Genomic DNA, 19,401 nt, shown 5'->3' on the forward strand with positions numbered 1-19,401 from the left:
TGCCCCGAAAACACACATACTCGCACACACAGTCATTGCTAACGCTGTCATTCTGGATTCGACTGGTACAACACATTTTTAGTTTTTAGTACAGTTTTATGCATTAAAAAAATATAAAGTAAAAGTATATCCATTCATTCAATCTATTAAGGAGACAGAGTTGTAACTTCGGTTTTCCTTTGGCTCTGGCATCAGCCCCCACCATTAAATAACTAAAATTGCTTCTTCTGATGCAAACACTGCCCCCGACTTTATTGATACTGTGAGTTATTTTTTACAACATAGACTATACTTTGTATACAGTGTTGTTATTGTCAAAGTAGATATTTTTGCAGATTACATTTTTCTAAGACAAGCTGCTATAGTGCAAGTGTAATAAATCATAATGATAATAATTACTAGTATGTATTAATATTAAATATAATGTAAACATGTTAAAATAAACGTTATTCTGTTGTTATTAAAATCAGGGCTCCAGACTAACAATAAAATGCGCCGTTATAGCCTAATTGAGCTCACTGAAGCGGTTTTCATCCGAGTAGGCTCTCTCTCCGCCTCTCTCGGCTCTCTTTCTCTGGTGTGTGTGTGTGTGTGTGTGTGTTTGTGAGGCACTGGTGTGTGTGTGTTTATGAGGCGCCGGACTGGACTAAAAGCTCTGATCAACGGCAATCACGTGCACAGCGACGACTCCATCTATGGACATATCCTGACTGAGAGGTTTCCTGAGGTAAAGTACTTTTTAAACTATTTTATTCAAATAACTTTTAAAAACTTATAACTCCAATACAAATATCAATGAAAATTAAAAGTATTAAGAAAACGTATATCAAATCTTGAATTATCAAAAAAATGCGATCTGAGGGAAAAAATTGTTTTTCTCAGGCTGTTTCAAACACATTAATAATAATAATAATAATAATAATAATAATAATAATAATATCAGCCCCCATATAAAACCCAATGAATTATCACTTGACGGGCCACCTTTTACCAACTTTAATGTTCACGTAAACGGGTTTTGCTACCGTCTACTCTTCTGCGCCGTCAATAACCGTTAATGTCGTTATACCTGTGTGACGTCATTTGGGCATTTGCGCGAATGGAGAATATCTAGTCAAATTGAGAAAAAACTCTTTGGTTTTGGAATCACACCCGTCAAGGTGTTAGTAAAAATGAATTTAGGCCAATTAGGCATTTAGGCCACGCCCACACCGGGGAGTTTTTTTTTTAACAGTGTCCATTTTTCCATGTCATTTCGGACTTAACGAAAACATTTTCAGATGTTATTGTACATATTTACACAACCCAACCATTAATAACATGAAAGTAATTATTCTTTGTTCTTTTTTATAGTGTTAACTGACATCTGACTGTGGTAAGTGATCAATCTAATAAGTTAGTCATCCTAAATCTCTGATTTGGCATGATGCTCAAAAATGATCTAATGAAAAACATGTGTAATTTGAACAGTAATGTCTGAATACTGTTTTTTTTGTGTCTTTTTCTGTCTTGCAGCAAGCAGCTAAAATACACCCCAACGGCTCTTTTGAGAGCCAAAGCACTGACCATCTTTGGCTTTTTTGTGAGTATATTAGACACTTTCTTAGTATTTGCATTTAGATCAAACATCATGCAGCAGGTTAGAGTCATAAGTAATGCCTTATACAAATTAAACAAATATATATTTTAGAAAACAATTTAGCATCATCTCTAATTAAAAATGTTCACAATGATCATTAATGAATAAACAATATGCAGTGTCTGACTACTAATGTTTTGGTCTTTTTCTCCACTTTGTTTTTGTCATCAGCAGCACCCCAACGGCTATTTTGAGAGCATCTTTGGCTTTTTTGTGAGTATATTTTTTTTACTTATTATTTTATATACTATATATTTTTTGAGTTTCAGACACTTTTTTAACATTTTTAATTATTAGTTTTGCCAACAGCATCTAAATAAAGAAAACATTTTTTTCTTTTTACAGACTGTTTCTTGCTTTTGTTTTTTGGCTCATATTGGCGAAAAAGTAAGTATTATACAATTTTACTATCTATACTAAGTAACACAAAACAGACTTAGTGGCATATTACAAAAATCCTAACTTCAGAATCATATCTTGTTGGTTTAGTAATCATTGCGTGTGGGTGTAGCCTAGTGAGTGATTACTTACGAGATGGGTCAGGGATCCTTTTCCCAGTTAGTGTCTTTGATTAACCCCCAGTCTGTATCTATTTTCTTTTCGTCTTTCTTTGTTTTTTTTATTTTTATTTAAAATATCTTCCTTTTGTATTAAAATCTGTGGGTAATTAAGAGGTAGGCCTACATGCTGGGAAGGTATTTACTAGTGAATGTGGTGTTTCTCAATGTGGAAAGCTTTTAATTGCTTTTAATTGTCAGAACCGACTAAAATGGGAAGAAAAACTAAATAAATTTCAAGGTTCACATTTAATTCTGTAGAATTTTCTTTTCTTCTGGACTTTTTAAACTGTCTATCACAGTCAAATAAGAAAAGTAACACAAAACGGTCAACTACAATCAAAATGATATCGAATCGAAGTTTATTTTAAACTGAATCGTGAGGTACCAAAAGATTCTCACCCCTAATAAATGTAGGTCGAAACGCATTTTTAAAAAATTTCATTTGATTATTTGCCGCTCAATATTTTGCTAATATATTGCTGAATATGATCTGGATTTAGATGGACAATCTGAATGAGGCTTAATAGATTCATAGAAAAATATTCGAGATCTAAAGTAATAAGTAATCTTGTAAATCTATCACTGTACATGGCATTTCTTGTTATGGTGGTGCTTAGAATCCACTGCTAACACATTACATGATCTTCATGGGAGAAGTCTTCACCGCGAGGTTCGGCCTCGAGCAGTTGAAGGTCTCACAGTTTATACCCTTCAGAAGTCACAGTCACAGGTTTTTCCCCTGAGCTCAAAGCATTTGCATTACATTTAAAGTGACATCAGCATTTGGCAAGACGGCTACACAGCAAACACTCAGTTTGGGCTGAAGTTTCTCCCAGGGAATTTAAAATGGAAGTACACATTAAAGTGTCACATGACAACAATCCCAAAGGTCAATGAACTTCACACACTTTCTTGATCTTGAGTTTTGTGCTCATTGTGTTCCCTGACAAATTACTAATAACCAAATTAAGTTTATTGCACATATTATAAAAAAAGTTTTGAATTTGCTTGATGCAATATAATTAAAATGATTTTGAAAGTAGTATTATCTGCATATTTTGCAGACTCAAATTTCAGTTTTCCAATATATTATATTTTCCCACTGCTGATCAGCGCATGAATATTAGGATATTCAATAAAGCATAACAATCAATTTAAATATTTAAATAACAACAAGAAAGATGCAGTATTTATCTGATTAGAAACACATTGCAAAAAATGATTAAAATTAATAAAACATTAAAAAAAGCAACTTGGTTTCCACTGTTTGAAACTGCACAGTTTAGGGAGCTTCTTGTGTTATAGCTTTTCAAAGTGAACACAGTGTCACACCAGAGATCTTTCTGCTCTACTCTTGTCTTCACATCACTGACTATAAATGTCTCATATGGAGGAATCAGCACCTCTTTCTGTTCAGGAAACTTTGAATATTTTGTCAGATCAGCACCTTCACAAGTGTAGATTTCAAAGCAAGATTTATGTCCAAACCCTTCTGCTACTGTACGATCAAGAGTGGATGAAGCAAACTGGCCGAAACGAACTTCTTTGCCCGTAACATTCTTATCAAATTCAACTCCAGTACCACGGTAAGTGTTGTAGCATTTACTTTGTGTTTTCTTCAGAATCTGTATCGCTTCTGTTAACCAAAAGTGAAGTGAATACCATGAGTATGTCCCGTATTTATATTTTTGTTTTTCAGTACGAACAGCATCATTGAATTTCTGATATAGAGTAAAATCTGAGTTAGTGTACGCATAAATGGCAACTGAATGATTCCTTGACAAATTATCTCCTGGTGTATTGTGATTCTTTACAGCATCTGTCCAAACTGTTGCAAAATCAGAGTTAGACATCATTTCCTTCTTCAGAAATTCTGTCTGCACTCGATGCTCCATCTCCTCTAAACACCAGTAAAATTGGTCATCAACTGAATTCTCGGCCATATCCAGTGGAAATATCTGTCCTTCAACAGCATTTCTGTGATCCTGCAGCGACAGGAATCATAATGACCAGTCATCAGTATTCATGTCTGTAATATTCATACTCAAACACAAGCTCACCTGTCCTAGAACAGCTGAAATGAGAAGAGCTTCAATGATCAGCAGCATCTTGATTCAGTCGAATCCCTCAATCCAGTAGATCTGAAGCTATTATGAAGCGCAGGCAAGAAACGACCAGGTTTCACACATACATAATCTGATGTTCACTGATATATGCACTGTAAAAATCCACCTATTTACACTTAAAAACAGTTGGTGCCTAATTTTTTAATATAATCAACTTGGCAGTGCAAGTTATAGTCAGGCTGATAAGCATAATCGAGTTCAAGTGTGTTTGTAATGAGAGTCAATACTCAGGCGACGGCTCCCTCATGGCTGTGGTGCACTGGTGGTATTACAGACGGCAGTACTGGTATAACAATATGAAAACTAATGTATGTAATGTATTCTGGGACCATGTGTGTGTGTTGTATGATAAGAAATGTCCCTTCATTACACAAGACAGTACAACTGTTCTCACTGAGAAAACGAAAATGAAAAGAAACTTAAAGAAATCCCCACAAATCACCCCATTTCTCAAGTACTTTGAAGTTCATCCAACAAATATTGAAAACTCAATTGAATTTTAGGACTTTGCTTGCACTTTATTTTACAGTACATGACCTTGTGTACTAACTGTATTTCCCTATGAAAGTACTGAGTAATATACAGTAACTACATGGGTTAAGGTTAGGTTTAGAGGTAGGTTCAGGGTTACACAGAAATGTAACAGATGGAAAAAAAACAGCCTGTAGTGTGCACACTGAGCAGTGTTCATTTCATCTGGGCAAACCCATGTGGGGCCTACATGGAAACCATGGACAAAACTGGCTGGGTCCCAGTTAGATAGCCCAGGACAAACCCATGTGGGCCCCACATGGCTGTGCTGGCTGGGAAGCTATGACTTTTAAAAAACTTTTTTTAATATATTTTTTTATATAATTATATTCCTTATAAATAACGTATGCTCTCAAACTACAGACTTCACTATCATACATCACTGTGATATCCTGCAGAACAATGTTCTCTTAAACACTTGTTTACTATTATCTGAAAATTATAGCACTTTCCATGTAATCCTCTTTCTTCAAATACGTCGCTGGTGTCAGCGTCTCCATGGAGATTTGTATATCCCCCGTTGTCAACGTAGTGCATAGCAACAGTAAAAATGTATCTTGACTCCCTCTAGTGGTTATTTTTGGAAAAACAGGTGTTTTACCCCACTCTACCCTAATACTTTATATATGTTAGATAAATGTTTTTAAAAAATCAGCTTGGCAGCAACTGTGCGGAGAGACTTCTTAACTTTAGGTGTGAAGGTTGATCTTTAGTGAATCCAGACAGATCACAAGCGTAATGTTTCTTCGAAAACAAAACCAGCACAAAACATTAAAGCACACTCTTTAAATGAAAGGGATTGAGGATGTAGTCAAAAGAAAAGCTGAGAGAACAGTAGCAGCAGTGTTTAGCTGTATACTGTCAGTTAAAATGCTCAGTTAGTTTACCTGTTCTGTCTGTCACTTGTGAGAGAAGGAGCCTGATTGGTGCACAACACTCAATAAACATGATCAGACACCGACTGATGACCCGCTGAGACACCTTAAATAACTTGCGTACGCAGCCAACACAAGTTGTGAGTTTTGCTGTGCACATGTGTATTAGTGTCCTCTTTGATCATGGGAAATTTGAACAACGGACGCATCTCCGATCCGAAGATATCAGCAAAAGTTGTTTTTCTAAGATAAGACTTTCACTTTCACTTTCGTTGACATCATCTGACTGTGTGGTGAGATCTGGTATTTACCTCATTGCCTGAATAGCCCATATTAAGGTGGCCTTTTGCTGTCAGGTCAGGTTTACTACACTTGGCTAGTGTGTTATACCAGTTAAATCTAAAGGATGTCCCTTAACACCATATACAACAATAACAATCATTTACTCGAAGGATCTTTCATGCTTACCATCCGGTGAAAGCTTCCTGGACTCTTTCTTGTCCCGGTCAGTGAAGATGTACAAATGCCTGTCTTATTGTTATTGAACCTTTTTTGAACAGCTGAAGTAAGACGACAAATACTTTTCTTTATAAAATCAAAAATGTATTTATACAAAAGAGAAATATACTTGGTTACACAATAATCAAAAAAAAAAAAACTTTTAGCAAAATAATAAAAGGTTACAGATTATGATTCTTCAGCTAATCCCTTCCCAGGGCGGTCCTGGAGAATGGATGTACAAAGAGTAACTTACTTCTAAGCAGTTCAATCAAGCAATTTGTTAAAAATAACTTGTTCTCATCTTGAGATCATCAGGTTATAAAATAACAGAGTTGAGCAGGAAAGGGTCTAGAGAGAATCCACTCTCTCTAGAGATGCACACCAAAAAATGAACACACTTTTACTGAGGTATATATACCCAAAACCCACATCTATTGTTCCGGTTTCGGTTGCTTTTGGTTTTTTCCAGAAGAACTGGGGAGAACACAGTCTTGCGACATTAACGTTCTTTTTGCAGTTTGCACTCCGGCATAGATGCAGACCGACAGTTCTCGTGTGTCCCTCTGACTGTTTCCTTCCCTTGTGCTTCGGTGCAGGGTTTACGTGTGTGTGTATGTCTGAGTGTATTTGGAGGTACATTCAATTCCGTATTCAAATATTCCACTACAAAGGCTAAAAGTTCAAATAATAATAACTTCAAATAATACTAATAGTTATTTAAAGATGTGGTAGCACTGGATCTGGACGGGAAAGAGAACTCGATTCTGCCTTCTCACATCGCGACAGAGGTTCGTGGATCTGAGTGTCATGATTTCGGTTTCATATCTTTTCAGCCTTATTATGTAGCTTACAATGCTAAAAACAAAACTAATACAAAGTTATTCTTAGGTTATGACACTGAAGTGCGAGTATTACACTATTACAGATGATCATTTCCAATCTATGGGCGACAGGTTGCTCCTCTACATCAGATTCTTCCTCTGATTCAGGATCAAATATATATGGTTGCACACCTAATGTCTCCATGGTTCACCTCCAGTGAGTGCTGCCAATCTTCATTGGCCATGTTGAGTCTTTGCTTTGGAGATTCCTCGTTGTAAACCAACCAATCAGCGTGCAGCTCATCTAAATATTCATGAGTATACCATAAAAGGGAGAAAACCATTCTGGGGTTATTTCCAGGGTTGCATTAGGGCGTATAAAAGAGCCACCGGGGCATTTTCAGCCCAACCAATGTTACATACCCTATTTGGAGTCCTTGAGGAACAGTGTGAAATTTATATCAACCCTTTAAATAACATGCAGTATTTAAATACTTTTTTGTTAGAAATAATGTTTTTGTTTTTATTTAATAGTGTGATGTCGCTGTTAAGGAGTGTTACAGGAAGAGACAAACTGCTCCCAAAAATCTCTGCAACAATTCAGAGAAATACAATAATACAGCTTTACAAATTTGTCACGAGATGCACACAAAAGGGTAAGATCCAAGTGCAGTTTAATGGGGTAAACCGTAATCATAAATCAGCCAGGCAAAGGGTCAAAATCCATACAAACACAGTCCAAACACAAGAAACAACACAAGAACAGTACTCCGAAGTGCAATCTGACATTAAACAAGGACTCCATGACAATAACTGAAATAGACAGGGTATAAATAGACAGATACAAACAATGTGAGTGCAATGATCAGTGATGATTGCAGACAAAGGATATTGGGAAATGCAGTTCAAGATGTGGTGGTGACGGTAAGGGGAAGAGACCTCTAGTGGACACAAGGTACACCAACCAGACACTATGACTAAATTAAGCCTATATAGAAATAAGGATAATACAGAAGGCATTTGTTGACGCCTCTTACCAGGAAGAGTGGAACGATCCTCTGCCATCTTCACTCTAAACCGAATAAACCTTCAGAAAGTGCTTACTAAATGTGAACGTAGTTGTTTCGCTTTTCTGTTTTAGTCCTATAGTCCACATGCTGCAAAACACTGCAGTTCCCTGTTCATTCCTGGAAACTACATCAGTTTCGTTGTTAAAACTCAGTCACGAGAAACACACGTCTAATGCACAAAAACAGCAGAGAGACGCAGAAAATCAATCATAAGAGAGTTTGTTCAATAAACTTTCAGTCACAAAGCTAACAGAAAAATGACAGTAAAACAAATCAAATACTGATTACAGATGAACACATAATACAGTCACAAAACATTGTGCATGACATAATAGGACACAAACTTATAAAAACAATCAAAACACAAAAAATGAAAGATTTGTATAATCCAGATGCTGCTATTTAAAATATATTTATCCATTTATGGCAAGAACTAAAATATAGTTAAGGTTATAAATTAACGATAAAGTAAATCAAAGAAGAAGAAACGTTTCTTTTGTTAACATTAATTAAATACATTGGTTAATATAAGAGTGAAAATACTAATACAACATTTATTAATCTTGATGTTAAACAAACATGAACACGGGACTAACAAGGAACGACTATATTTTTTCATACCCAATTCAAAGGTTAGTAGATGCTGTAAAAATACATTGCTTATTGTTAGTTTTGGATACGGATATACTGTAATCAAACACTGAAATAGATTTGCAAAACATGAATGAAAGCATGTGAATGAACAGCAGTAACTGAGAGAAACCGATTCAGTCCTTCTCAGATTCATGCAGTGCAGGGTTACACTTTATTTTAAGGTGTCATTGCACTGTAATTATATATTTAACCTGTTAAGCTGCAACCCCACTTTTGAAAAATCCCCAGAAATGGCATACCCAAACTTAAACAGATACAGTTCACGAACCCTTTGCACTAAAAGCACATGTATGATCTCATTTGAAAGCTGACACCTGGTAGTTTATTGTAAATGTAGAATTAATTATTGTCATAATCAACTTTTTTTTTTTAAAAATAGCTTCAAAGTTTTGTAAAGTTATTAGAAATTTATTTTTATGAAACATCTTCATGAAAATAAAATTGAAGTTGGCCCTGGAGCAATCTAGAAATGCACTGCAGCTAAAGCCATATGTGTGACCATTTTATATTTAAAATCTGAAAATGATAAGTCTAAAACTCTGTATTTAGTTAAATGTTTTTCAAGATCATGTCAAATTACTTTATTTTGATTAGACTCTAAAATGCAAACTTATGTTTAGTCATCTTCTAAGTCATCTATTCAGTCTTTTGTCTCTATTATTTTGTGGTGCAAACGAGCCCCATTCAGTGTGAGTCTCCCCTGCACACATTCACACCTCTCCAGACTGGTTATGGCTCTAAATATGCATTTCTTTTGTCTGCATTATAGCTACTAACGACTGGCTATTCACAGGCTATTCATAGGGTTTCAAACCCTTATTTCTTATATCAAAGTTCTCACTAAATATTTGAAACTGGTATCAAATGCACTGAAACATTTCAGTAAGCATTCCTATTTAGAAAAAAATCATAAAACAATAACTGCTGGTGGCAGGTTAGCTTAGCACACCATCAATACACGACCATTTATGAGATTAAAACCATGTTTGTGCTCCAAACCTACTTTATAACGCAAGTCGAGTGTTTTAAATAATCTTCTGTGATCTAATTTTGCTTCAGATAAAAAAAAAAATCCGACTGAAAATGTATTATTTATAGTGTTCTGCACTATAAACATTCTAGGAATTGTGGGTTTTCATGAGCTGTATGCCAAAATCATCAGTATTAAAACAATAAAAGACCTGAAATATTTCAGTTGGTGTGCAATGAATCTAAAATATATGAAAGTTTAATTTTTATCATTACATTATGGAGAATAATGAACTTTATCACAATATACTATTTTTTTGAGAAGGACCTGTATATATATAATGTAAAATTTAAAAAGAAACATTAAAAAGTTGAGCTTGCCAGTCTTGTGTTTGATGATGTTTCTCACTGAACTCTACATGTATACTATGAGCTCTATGATCTATTCATGTAATATAAAGTGCCATATTGATTTTGTCGGTTTCATGAAAGTGATAATAATGGATATTCTTGCATGATCTATTTTGTTACAGCCGCTGCCCAGAGGCACCATGAAGTCTTACTTGAACAAACAGAACTTTGTTGTCAATCTGTCCCACTACTAAGAAGCTACAGTTCACAATTCAGTCATTTCTCGAACTTTTATATAGAGTAAACAAAATGGAGAATACTTTCCAAAGTCAACTACAAGCCAAATTAACTTGTTGAAGTGAAATATCCACTGTATAACAAAAGTAAACCGTGTTTACGATCTCTTACCTGAAGGTGCAGGCCCTGTCGCCATCTTTACAGTATCTGATAATTAATGCAATTCACATCATAAACACGGACCCGGTATCAATATGTTTTCAATGGTTTATTTTGTCAACATACAGGTGAACCTCAAAAAATTAGAATATTGTGCAAAAGTTCATTTATTTCAGTAATTAAACTTAAAAGATGAAACTAATATATAGACTCATTACGTGCAAATTGAGATATTTCAAACCTTTATTTGTTATAATTTTGATGATTATGGCTTACAGCTTATGAAAAAAAAACAAATTCAAAATCTCAGAAAATGTTTAGGAGCCATTGCACTGAAAGCGTGACATTTCTGTCCCCAGGACATTATATGTATAAAAATGCATGAAAATTAACTCGTCTCGAATTTCAATAAGTACCCAGCAAACATGCCAGTGTGGGCCCACTGTGGGTAAGTGTGGGTTTTCTGTGGGACAGTGTGGGCAAGGGCAAACCCTTTGGGGCCCCATGTGGGCTTTCTATGGGCAAGCCCACAGTGGGCTTGCCCACAGAAAACCCACACGGGGCCCTAGTGGGTTAGCCCATGTGGGGCCCATGTCAGTTTTGCCCATTTGTGCCCCCATGAGGACTTATTGTGGGCAACCCACTGTGGGCTTTCTCACAGAAAACCCACACGGGCCCCTAGTAGGTTAGCCCATGCGGGGCCCATATCAGTTTTGCCCATTTGGGCCCCCATGAGGACTTATTGTGGGCAACCCACTGTGGGCTTTCTCACAGAAAACCCACACGGGCCCCTAGTAGGATTGCCCATGCGGGGCCCATATCAGTTTTGCCCATTTGGGCCCCCATGAGGACTTATTGTGGGCAACCCACTGTGGGCTTGCCCACAGAAAACCCACACGGGCCCCTAGTGGGATAGCCCATGCGGGGCCCATATCAGTTTTGCCCATTTGGGCCCCCATGAGGACTTATTGTGGGCAACCCACTGTGGGCTTGCCCACAGAAAACCCACACAGGCCCCTAGTGGGATAGCCCATGCGGGGCCCATATCAGTTTTGCCCATTTGGGCCCCCATGAGGACTTATTGTGGGCAACCCACTGTGGGCTTTCTCACAGAAAACCCACACAGGCCCCTAGTGGGATAGCCCATGCGGGGCCATATCAGTTTTGCCCATTTGGGCCCCCATCAGGATTTACTATGGGCAACCCACTGTTGGCTTCCCCACAGAAAACCCACACGTGCCCCGAAAACACACATACTCGCACACACAGTCATTGCTAACGCTGTCATTCTGGATTCGACTGGTACAACACATTTTTAGTTTTTAGCACAGTTTTATGCATTAAAAAAATATAAAGTAAAAGTATATCCATTCATTCAATCTATTAAGGAGACAGAGTTGTAACTTCGGTTTTCCTTTGGCTCTGGCATCAGCCCCCACCATTAAATAACTAAAATTGCCTCTTCTGATGCAAACACTGCCCCCGACTTTATTGATACTGTGAGTTATTTTTTACAACATAGACTATACTTTGTATACAGTGTTGTTATTGTCAAAGTAGATATTTTTGCAGATTACATTTTTCTAAGACAAGCTGCTATAGTGCAAGTGTAATAAATCATAATGATAATAATTACTAGTATGTATTAATATTAAATATAATGTTAACATGTTAAAATAAACGTTATTCTGTTGTTATTAAAATCAGGGCTCCAGACTAACAATAAAATGCGCCGTTATAGCCTAATTGAGCTCACTGAAGCGGTTTTCATCCGAGTAGGCTCTCTCTCCGCCTCTCTCGGCTCTCTTTCTCTGGTGTGTGTGTGTGTGTGTGTGTGTGTGTTTGTGAGGCACTGGTGTGTGTGTGTTTATGAGGCGCCGGACTGGACTAAAAGCTCTGATCAACGGCAATCACGTGCACAGCGACGACTCCATCTATGGACATATCCTGACTGAGAGGTTTCCTGAGGTAAAGTACTTTTTAAACTATTTTATTCAAATAACTTTTAAAAACTTATAACTCCAATACAAATATCAATGAAAATTAAAAGTATTAAGAAAACGTATATCAAATCTTGAATTATCAAAAAAATGCGATCTGAGGGAAAAAATTGTTTTTCTCAGGCTGTTTCAAACACATTAATAATAATAATAATAATAATAATAATAATAATAATAATAATAATAATAATAATAATAATAATAATATCAGCCCCCATATAAAACCCAATGAATTATCACTTGACGGGCCACCTTTTACCAACTTTAATGTTCACGTAAACGGGTTTTGCTACCGTCTACTCTTCTGCGCCGTCAATAACCGTTAATGTCGTTATACCTGTGTGACGTCATTTGGGCATTTGCGCGAATGGAGAATATCTAGTCAAATTGAGAAAAAACTCTTTGGTTTTGGAATCACACCCGTCAAGGTGTTAGTAAAAATGAATAATTTTACAATTATTATTAACAATATTTTCACTGAAGGAAAGCGCACATTGGTTTGAGCTAAAGCGCATGACCTCAAGTTCAAGTTCAAGTGCGCGAGCTCCGTCTAGAGACAGAGCGCATTTAGGCCACGCCCACACCAGGTTTTTTTTTTAACAGTGTCCATTGACTTTGCATTTTTCCATGTTATTTCGGACTCATAACGAAAACATTTCCAGATGTTATTGTACATATTTACACAACCCAACCATTAATAACATGAAAGTAATTATTCTTTGTTCTTTTTTATAGTGTTAACTGACATCTGACTGTGGTAAGTGATCAATCTAATAAGTTAGTCATCCTAAATCTCTGATTTGGCATGATGCTCAAAAATGATCTAATGAAAAACATGTGTAATTTGAACAGTAATGTCTGAATACTGTTTTTTTTGTGTCTTTTTCTGTCTTGCAGCAAGCAGCTAAAATACACCCCAACGGCTCTTTTGAGAGCCAAAGCACTGACCATCTTTGGCTTTTTTGTGAGTATATTAGACACTTTCTTAGTATTTGCATTTAGATCAAACATCATGCAGCAGGTTAGAGTCATAAGTAATGCCTTATACAAATTAAACAAATATATATTTTAGAAAACAATTTAGCATCATCTCTAATTAAAAATGTTCACAATGATCATTAATGAATAAACAATATGCAGTGTCTGACTACTAATGTTTTGGTCTTTTTCTCCACTTTGTTTTTGTCATCAGCAGCACCCCAACGGCTATTTTGAGAGCATCTTTGGCTTTTTTGTGAGTATATTTTTTTTACTTATTATTTTATATACTATATATTTTTTGAGTTTCAGACACTTTTTTAACATTTTTAATTATTAGTTTTGCCAACAGCATCTAAATAAAGAAAACATTTTTTTCTTTTTACAGACTGTTTCTTGCTTTTGTTTTTTGGCTCATATTGGCGAAAAAGTAAGTATTATACAATTTTACTATCTATACTAAGTAACACAAAACAGACTTAGTGGCATATTACAAAAATCCTAACTTCAGAATCATATCTTGTTGGTTTAGTAATCATGGCAATTTCACAGGAGCTCATTTAGGACCAGTCCAGCACTATTGCAGAAGTGCATTAACTTATCTTAATCTTAGGAAAGCTGAAGCATACAGAAGAAAACTTTATGACGCACTGGTGTCCAAAAACCAACATTACAATTACAATACAATAGTCAACATAAGATGAAAAGTTTCTGTAATATGCCCACTAGGTTTAAAATTTCCAAACTAAGGCTGGCCTTTTTTATTCACATGTAGGATATAAATTTTAAAAAATCATTCAATCAATATTTAGGTTTAAAGTCATTTAATAATATGTGTGTAAAATGGCCATAAATCAGCAATAAATCATATTGATGTTTTTATTTATTTTATTATTTATGTACTGATTTTTAAGCCTCAAATATTTGCAATATAGGCTTACCACGATATAATACCGGTTATGAGGAACTTCTTCATACAACACTGAATAAGTGTCTTTATACAAATAAAATAATATATATTGTCTATAGAGGCAAATACAATTGTCCCTTCATTTTATATGGACAGCAATATATGTGTAAACATCTGGAAACTTGACCAATGTCTTCAATATTGGGATATAACAAAGTTAAATATTTAATCATAATCATCACACAGCTTTATTTGTAAACTTGTTTTATTGAACTGTATTGTCAGTAAAGCTAATTTTTAATTTGTCATTCAAAATAATGGAGACCGAAAAAAAAAAGTTTTACAAGAGATTTCTTACTTTTGCTAATGGCAGGGATGCAAACAGCGCGCTTTTCGGCGCCTCACGCTTTTTCACGTCAGTTTGGGTGACTTGGGTCTGAGACTGAGAGGGTCTTATTATAATTTCATAAAGTCATCTGAAGCCATAGCTTAATGTGAGGGACAGAAGTCTATTTACATCATTAAATTAAAGTTTACGGAAACTCGTTTCCCCTCCTCTGCGGCTGTCAATCATTCTCCATTCAGTATTCAAACAGCGCGCGCGCCTCGTCCGGTTACAGCAGGAATCACGGTAAAACTCTCTCCAATATGATATATTCACATTATAGTGCTTGATCTGTAGATACAAAGGCTGTAGATTTGCATAAAATTACTTTATTTTGTGTATTTGTATATTATGTTTGTTGCTGTTTTTAAACGACTCGCTACCGTGCCTGTTAGCACAAGGACTATGAATCGGCTTCAAACGCACAATAACTGGAATTTAAAACTGTGAAGAAACAAATGATCAATAAACTGTTGGACAGATATACACTAGGATTTGTGCGATCGACATTTCTTCGCTTTGTGCCGTGAACTTTTAAATGCGCACTTGTGCAGCGCTGCACACTGTTACTCCATGTTGCTTTGAGCACATCATTCTGCACCCGCGATGCGCATACGCTGTTTTGAAGCGTTCATGGTTTTGCGCACTAAAAGATTATTAAAAGCCTATATATTTTTTATACCTATCCTGCACAATACATTTAAAATAAGTATAATTTAATTGTATATTATTTCTGTGTAGTGTAGGCTATATAAATATATACACTTCTGAATTCTTGACATTCATATATAAATATAAAATTGTGAAATGTATGATTGCATGATTAAATTTTATAAGAGTACTAATAGTAATTTGTTTTTATTAACATGTTTAGTTTTTATAAAATTACTGTGCAGATTTTTTCAAGAATTACTTTTTGCTGCTGATTTATACACTCATTAAGTTTAATAAAAATACATAAAACACTTATGTAATATTTAAAGGTGTTAACTGTAATCTTACACTGCAAAATGATAACTTACAAAGGATTAAATTCATCACAATTATGGATATTTGCCGTAGGGCGAGGGCTTCGATAACCTCTCTCTTTTTTGACCATACATGTGTTTGCATCCCTGTAATGGACAAAATGAGTACTATAGCCTTCATCTCTCAGTTAAACCAGCTAATAGTTTATAAGATGGCGCCGGTGCTAATGGCATGCCGTCTCTCTGTCCTTTCCTGTTTGTTTTTTATGGTTGTTTTATTAACAACATTGTTTATACACGACGCTACCTCCGCACTGATCTATGATCGTTATACACTTTTAAATATTCGAAGCTCATATGAGAAATATTTTGAAGTTGGAAGAGGTGAGTTGCGACCCCCAATCACTAAGCCGCCGCTGATTATTCCCTCCTGGCTGAAACGCGAGCCCTGGCCTCCCCTGGAAAAGAAACGGCGCCGTCGTGGAAAGCGGGGAGGAAAGTTGGTGAAACTTAAAGCGTACCTGATCTCTCTCCCGAGAGCGCCTTGCCCAGCTGATGTGCTACTGTGGGGATGGAGTGGCGACCGGTTGCTGTGTCGGCGCTCAGGGGGGAGCGATGCCGCGGTGGGTGCGGCCCGTCGGACTGGCGGAGCCCGTGATGACACGTCCGTGGGATGCCCTGCGTCCCTACCGGAGGGGAGCTAATCTGCGGAATCTTCGCCTTGTACCACTTGCCCTGCAGCAGTCTAACGGCATCTCAGTGGACGATGTGAGACCAGAAATCAGGTTGGCGTTAATAAACGTCCGTTCTTTGAGAAATAAGACTTTTATTTTAAACGAGTTCATTAGAGCTCGAAACCTAGATTTTTTATTTATTACTGAAACATGGTTGAATGCCGGGGATATGTCTGTTTTTGGAGAAGTGGTACCCAGCAATTTTGCAGTTCTTAATACTCTCCCGAGAAACGGGAAGGGGAGGCGGTGTGGCCTCTATTTTTAAGGATACTTTTATTTGTAATAGGCTCAATATGGATCGCTTCTCAAGTTTTGAACTCCAAGTATTTGAAATGCAACTGTTATCTCCTATGCTTTGTGCTATTACCGACCACCTGGACTTAAGAACTTCATATCAGAGCTGTCTGTGTTTTTTTACGGATATTATTGTGAAATATGACAAAATATTAATACTGGGTGACTTTAACATTCATGTATGCTGTCCAACAAATCCTCTTTCAAAAGACTTTTTAAATCTCATCGACTCTGTTGGCCTTCAGCAAATGGTTAACGGTCCCACACATATCCACGGACACACGCTGGATTTGATTCGGTCACTTGGTTTATCAGTCAGTGACATTATCATAGATGATTTCCTGGTTGCTGATCACAATCCTGTTTTATTTACTGTTCTTCCTCCATATCAACCGGAAAAAGTCTGTACTACAAAGAGACTGGTTCGTTCGATAAAAAATATACATGGGGATTTTAACAAATTTTTAATGGACTCTATGCAGGATAATAAAATGGACTTATTATCACCCCGGTTTAGCGTGGAGGAGTCGGTTAATATTTTTAATTCTGTTTGTTTAGACACACTTGATCAGGTAGCACCTCTAAGGCAGGTGCATTTAGTAGGCTAAGCACAAACCAACTCCATGGTTGAATGGACAAACTAGATCCCTAAGAAGGGAATGTAGAAAATGTGAACGGAAATGGAAGAAAGATAAGTTGCAAATCTCCTATGAAATGTTGAAAGACTCGCTGTCTAAATTTCAAAGGGCTGTAAAATCTGCTAGGACGAGCTTCTTCGCAAATGCTATTTAGAAAAATCGCCAAAATCCGCGATTTCTTTTCTCAACAATTGATTCTGTTTTGAATCCCAGATTAGAGGCACCTCCGGTTTTGTCAATTGATTTATGTGAACGTTTTTCACACTTCTTTGTCGATCGTATATCGGAGGCTCGGAATAATATACAGCAGTGTACATTTGTGCCATCATATGCACTAGAAACCATCGTTAATTTATCGCAATTTGAGCCTATTTCCCCATTTCTCAAGTACTTTGAAGTTCATCCAACAAAATATTGAAAACTCAATTGAACTTTGATTGCACTTTATTTTACAGTACATGACCTTGTGTACTAACTGTATTTACCTAAGAAAGTACTGGGCAATATACGGTAACTACACGGGTTAAGTTTAGGTTCAGGTATAAATGCTCAGAGTATATATGCTCCTACTCTAAAGAGTGTTAAAAAAGTTAATGAAATAATTCAGTGATTAAGTGATGATTGAGCATTAGTGATGAACACCTGCTGTTAACAAGCAGAATCACTGAAGGAAAGAGGAAAAACAAGAACAGAAAATAGATGAACAAAAGAACTACAACTGACCTCAACCATAGATTTATTTTTTTTGTCCTGAGAAGCTTTTATTACATTATACAGCATGCGCAGGATAGTGATGGAAGTCTGATTAAAAAACGGAAATTTGATGTGTATTGTTTTTCTCTTGTGCATATGTTTAAGGTCATTGCTGTGTATTTTGTAGTCAGTAAAGCTGCACACCATTGTAAATACCATTTAAACAACATTTATTTTTTATGGGGAGTATTAAACTGATGGAAACAGGTTTAAATGGAAAGCATGGTTTTCAATTAGCCCATTATAAAAAAAAATAATAATCTTTTCATTCTTTTTTTCCAGAGTACAGAGATTAAATTTATGGCCTATACATGAATGAATACTGTATATACTTTAGATAAACGTTTGTAAAAAAAATCCGCTTGGCATCAACAGTGTGGAGAGATTTCTTACCTGTAGGTGTAGAAGGGTGATCTTTAGTGAAGTCCGTCTGTTACCTGTGAGAGAAGGAGCCTAGTTGGTTGGTACACAACACTAAATAAACACGATCAGACACTGACTGATGACCCGCATGAGCCAATGATTATCTCAGTCACATGAACTGTTTGACAAAGCCACTAAAAGGTTATATAAACATTACATTATGTGCAGTTTTTACATTTTGAGTTGCTACGCACAGTTTTCTGTTGGTTTTTGGCCTTGCTATTAGTTTTGTTTTTAAAACTATTTTGTTGTAGACTACAAATACCACAGAAACGGCTTGATCGCACTCGTTCTCCCTCTTCCTCACACACACACACACACACACACACACACACACACACACACACACACACACACACACACACACAGAACTATAATGTGAATCTCTCCCACTAAAGTTAGTTCATGTTTCAGCAGAGGCATTTCCCAAACTTTTATTTAGAGCAAACAGTAGCTATATTGCAAACCAAAATGAACAGTTTAGAGTCAAATACCCCCCCCCCCCCCCCCCCCCCCCCCCACACACACACAAACACACTAAGCTATTGCTAATGTACACACAGTGTAACAGACGGTCTCTTACCAGAAGCTGCTGGAGCCGTCGGCAACACTGGATCTGACCGATCACAAGTCTATGAAAACACTTCACAGATGCAACGGTTTGCAATGGTTTATAATGCCATCATATTTGCATAAAACACATATTGTTGTTCATCTTGAGTTTGATTTTAGTTCTCCTCCTCCCCTTATGTTTTCCTGTGGAAGATTCCTGCACGTACTTCTCCTTACTATTTTTAGTACAGTGTGCAAAATGTCCTTGACTGA

General features: G+C 36.4%; 2 protein-coding genes across 2 annotated transcripts in view; both read right to left on the bottom strand.

Moving 5' to 3' along the window:
- The window catches only part of LOC143711106 (GTPase IMAP family member 8), a 41,114-nt gene extending 21,738 nt beyond the window's left edge, over nucleotides 1–19,376 (bottom strand). Inside the window, exons 1-2 of the transcript XR_013194745.1 lie at nucleotides 19,160–19,376; nucleotides 15,838–18,590 (exon numbers count right to left, since the gene is read on the bottom strand). The gene's annotated coding sequence lies outside the window, so the exon portion shown is untranslated. Of the gene's footprint in view, nucleotides 18,591–19,159 lie in introns of the transcript that reaches the window.
- LOC143711152 (ecto-ADP-ribosyltransferase 5-like) lies at nucleotides 3,173–6,260 on the bottom strand. The gene is made up of 3 exons (XM_077202499.1): nucleotides 6,200–6,260; nucleotides 4,260–4,346; nucleotides 3,173–4,184 (listed from the first exon to the last, which is right to left on the bottom strand). Exons 2-3 carry the CDS (start codon nucleotides 4,305–4,307, stop codon nucleotides 3,390–3,392), a joined length of 843 nt encoding a protein of 280 aa, XP_077058614.1. The 5' UTR covers nucleotides 4,308–4,346; nucleotides 6,200–6,260; the 3' UTR covers nucleotides 3,173–3,389.
- Nucleotides 19,377–19,401: the final 25 nt, after the last annotated feature.

Source organism: Siphateles boraxobius, unplaced genomic scaffold (genome assembly GCF_051911475.1).
Source record: "Siphateles boraxobius isolate OS27281-9 unplaced genomic scaffold, OSU_SipBor_1 49, whole genome shotgun sequence".
Lineage (NCBI taxonomy): Eukaryota > Metazoa > Chordata > Actinopteri > Cypriniformes > Leuciscidae > Siphateles > Siphateles boraxobius.

Coding starts and splice junctions, on each gene's coding strand:
- LOC143711152 (XM_077202499.1), bottom strand. CDS start 4,307: ATGCTGCTGATCATTGAAGCTCTTCTCATTTCAGCTGTTCTAGGACAG. Junction 4,185..4,259: donor TTTCAGCTGTTCTAGGACAG/GTGAGCTTGTGT, acceptor CTGTCGCTGCAG/GATCACAGAAATGCTGTTGA.